General features: G+C 41.0%; 1 protein-coding gene across 1 annotated transcript; it reads left to right on the top strand.

Moving 5' to 3' along the window:
- The first annotated feature begins 81 nt into the window (after nt 1-81).
- On the top strand, nt 82-3,371 carry LOC115271033 (uncharacterized). Its single transcript, XM_029880460.2, has 2 exons — nt 82-1,451; nt 1,517-3,371. Exons 1-2 carry the CDS (start codon nt 1,056-1,058, stop codon nt 2,765-2,767), a joined length of 1,647 nt encoding a protein of 548 aa, XP_029736320.2. The 5' UTR covers nt 82-1,055; the 3' UTR covers nt 2,768-3,371.
- Nucleotides 3,372-4,025: the final 654 nt, after the last annotated feature.

Raw genomic sequence — 4,025 nt, 5'->3', positions numbered from 1 at the left:
GGCGGTAGAAACATACTTATAATCGTAGGAACCTTGATTGTATAATAAAGACACTTTGATACAAACCATCAACCAGAACGGAAGTGTTTCAGTGGCGACGACAGGAGAAGCGAACCACCAGGAGAATACCAAAGGAAATCGGCCGGGACAAAATTTGAAAGAAAGAGGAAAGGAAAATCAAGATTGGAAGTAGGAAAACTCGAAGTGGCAAAGTACGGAGGGGAAATTCTCGACTGCGAAATTCTGCAATCAGAAGCCAGCAAGTCAAAAACAAATCTATCGCAAACTCTACAATGTCTAAGGTAAAAAGTGCAACAATATCTAATTTGGCAAAAATTGATTGGTGTTTGGCTGACTTTGAAGTTGTGTTAATGTGTGATTGGGGCTATTATGGATAGTTATGGGAATTTTAAGACGTAGACTAAAGCGAAGGAGACTACGTGTCTTAGACCGCTGAGAAATAAGACTTTCTCTTTGGAAAGTCAAGAATTTCCAAATACAGGAGATTTTATGTCTCAGCCTATTTGGAAAAAGAAAGGAATAGGAATGTAGGGAACACTACGAGTGATTCCAGACCACTTCCAATCCAAATACAGGGGATACAGAGATATCTTAGTCTATTTGGATGAAGAAATGTAGGAGACGCTACGGGTGGTCTCAGTCCATTTCATATTCAAATATAGGAAAACATTATTTCAGTCTATTTGGATGATTTAAACGATGAAGAAATGTAGGGATTTGCAAGGAAAAATCCAGTCCATTTCTGTACGTTGGGAAAAGATTGACGTAGAGGAAAATTTTCACTGTTTGTTACCATAGTAACCTAAAAGAAAGAAATCACCAGAGCCTTCAATTCAGCTGAATGACCAATCAATTGGAAAAACAGTTAAACTGAGAGAAACTAAATCAAGGAAAAATGATTTCATTTCTAGCTGAACTTCAATATTTCTCCATTTGTTGAGGCCGGTGATGGATCCGTGAGCTCTCGATGGGAAGAGTGGAAGGAGCAATTTGTGGCATATCTTTTGCTAAAAGAAGTTGATAACCACAATGAGATGTACAAGGCTCTCATGTGCTTCGGAGGTGCAGATGTACGGAAAATCGCGAAAACGGTTTCAGTGAAAGATGACAGCGTGATGGATAACCCATACCGGGCAGCGATTGATGCTCTCGATAATTATTATTCACCCCGCATGTCGCTACGGTATGAGCGATTTAAATTCCGGCAGCTGCAATTCAATCCAAAAGAGAAGCTCGACCAGTTCCTAATTCGGTTGCGGACGCAAGCGGAGCTTTGCAACTTTGGAGAGCAAACGGAGAATATGATCATGGATCAAATTGTGTGTGCTACGCAGCACGATGACAAGCTCAGGGCGAAGTACCTTGAAGCTGATACTTCTCTTGACGATATGCTAAAGATTGGTCGAACATACGAATCAGTCAACAAACAGGTAATACTTTGGAAAACAGATTAAATGTTATTCTAAATAAGCTAATAATAATAAAAAAAAAACAGGTGCAAGAATTCCGAAACACATCCAGCGAACCTTCAGAACTAAACATCATGAATCGTGCGTCCAGTGTATCAACCAAATCCTCAAGTCAGAACTGCTCAAGATGTCTCCGAAACCACCATTCAACCGATCCGTCCTGTCCTGCGAAAACATCGAGGTGCAACAAGTGCAACAGAATTGGACATTTCGCACGCTGTTGTAAAGGAACTTGGAAAAGCCGTGTTACCAAAGTGAAGACCGTCAACAACGATAGAGGCCTGGAGTTGGAGAGGAAGCCAAAGTTCATACGGGAGATCGACGATATCACGAAGGATGTAGAAATACGCGAATTGTTCCACTTGGAGGGTAAACGTACTGTAGCTGCTGTTGTTGGTGGCGTCAATCTCCGTTTCATCGTCGATACCGGAGCAGATGAAGATGTTCTGGGTATTCAGGATTGGAATACATTGAAACGAACGGGATTCAAGGCTTTCGCTATCAAGAAGGGCAGCGATAAAATCTTCCGAGCATATGGCACAAGGACTCCGTTGGTCGTACTTGGTGAAGTTGAAGCAGAAGTGGAAATCGGTGGAACATCGTGTATTACAAGTCTGAGATCCAGGGTATTACAAATAGCTCATGAAGGTCATCCAGGAGTAAGAATGATGAAGAGCCATCTGAGAACCAACGTGTGGTGGCCTCGAATGGATCAAGACGTCGAGAATTTCGTGAAACAGTGTAAAGGATGTACGTTGGTATCGGCTCCAAACCCACCAGAACCTATGATTCGACGGGAACTCCCAGATCAGCCATGGAAAGATATTGCAGCTGATTTCCTTGGTCCGTTACCGGAGGGGCAATATTTGTTGGTTGTAGTAGACTATTACAGCCGCTTTATAGAAGTTTGCGAGATGAATGTGATAACAGCTGCTGAGACCATCAAAGAACTTGCCATCATATTCAGTCGGTATGGGCTTCCTTCAACTTTGCGTGTTGACAATGGCCCACAATTCAGCTCAAAATGTGAAGAATTCAAGGATTTTTGTGAAAGTAACGGGATTGCCTTAGTAAATACAATACCGTTTTGGCCTGCCATGAACGGCGAAGTGGAACGCCAAAACAGGTCGTTGCTGAAAAGGATGCGAATTGCTCAAGAATTGGGAAAGGACTGGAGAGCAGAAATGCGGAAGTATCTGCTCACATATCATGCAACGAGTCATAGTACCACCGGAAAGTCTCCTGCTGAATTGATGTTTGGCAGAAAAAATTCGTAGCAAGCTACCCCAAGTTGAATCTGTCAACTTAAACGACGAAGAAGTACGTGATCGAGATGCAGTATCCAAGGAAAAAGGAAGAGTTTATGCAGATTCAAAACGGAGAGCAAAGGAAAGTGATATTAGCATAGGAGACCGCGTTGTAAGCAAAAGAATGAAGAAGAATAACAAGTTAGAAGCAGATTTTTCTGCAGAGGAATTTGAAGTTATTAAAAAGGTAGGAGGGGATGTAACAGTTAAGTCGTTGGAAACAGGAAAAGAATACAGACGAAATGTAGCTCATTTGAAAAGGATCGAAAATAACACAGGGCCACATGAGCGCGAAGGAATCCGTGAAAAACGTGTTAGGGTAGAACCTGCAAGATTCAAAGATTTCATCCCACATTAACGAAATAGAAGCTAAGGGGGGTTGTAGGGTCTACCCTATAGCATTAAGAGACAGCATCGAAGTAGGCACAGTTGGGAAGAGAGAGGATTGATGGTCAGCGACCGACAGAGTGTAGACGTGTGAAGTAGAGCTCGAAAGTAAAGTGGTGGAAAATATATTGAAGTATTATTCAAGAAGTTTGGACATTAATAAAGAATAAGTGTGATATCCGAATATCCTACAAGAATATCTCAAGAACCACTGGAGCAATTCTTAAGTTCTAAGTGGTTTGCGTCACCTCGCAATCTGGGAGGACATGGTGAACCTTCTTAGCTACAAATTCTAATATTGTTTAAGAATATCTCAAGAACCACTGGAGCAATTCTTAAGTTCTAAGTGGTTTGCGTCACCTCGCAACCTGAGAGGACATGGTGAACGTTTTGATCTGATCGAACGAAAGTACATTTTTTTCGCGACATAACTTTGTAGCTTAATATGGAATACGCTGGCACCACTTTGTATGTATTAAGACGTCTTGAATATCTTGTTCAGGAGCCCGACCAATTTTCGGATGGATTATAGAGACCATAGAAACACCCCACCCACCGCAGTATTTTATTAATATGTGAACAAATGTAAAAAGAAATATTACAAAGCATTGATTAGATCATATCGGTAAAGGATGCTCCAGCTAAGGGTTGCTAGTATTTCTAGTAATTGATTGACGTACATAGATTTGTTGACTAACCATGGTTGACGGGAATACCTAGAACAAGTTTAAAAATGAATAAACGGATGCTCAGTTAACAAATTTAGTTGTAACTAACTATTTATCACATCAAAGCTTGGATTTAATTTTCTAATCAATGCCAAATGGCCAAATATTTGACA

The sequence above is a fragment of the Aedes albopictus genome, chromosome 2 (genome assembly GCF_035046485.1).
Source record: "Aedes albopictus strain Foshan chromosome 2, AalbF5, whole genome shotgun sequence".
In the NCBI taxonomy this organism is placed as follows: domain Eukaryota; kingdom Metazoa; phylum Arthropoda; class Insecta; order Diptera; family Culicidae; genus Aedes; species Aedes albopictus.
The sequence above is the reverse complement of the archived record's forward strand: the minus strand, read 5'-3'. Positions and strand labels throughout refer to the sequence as shown.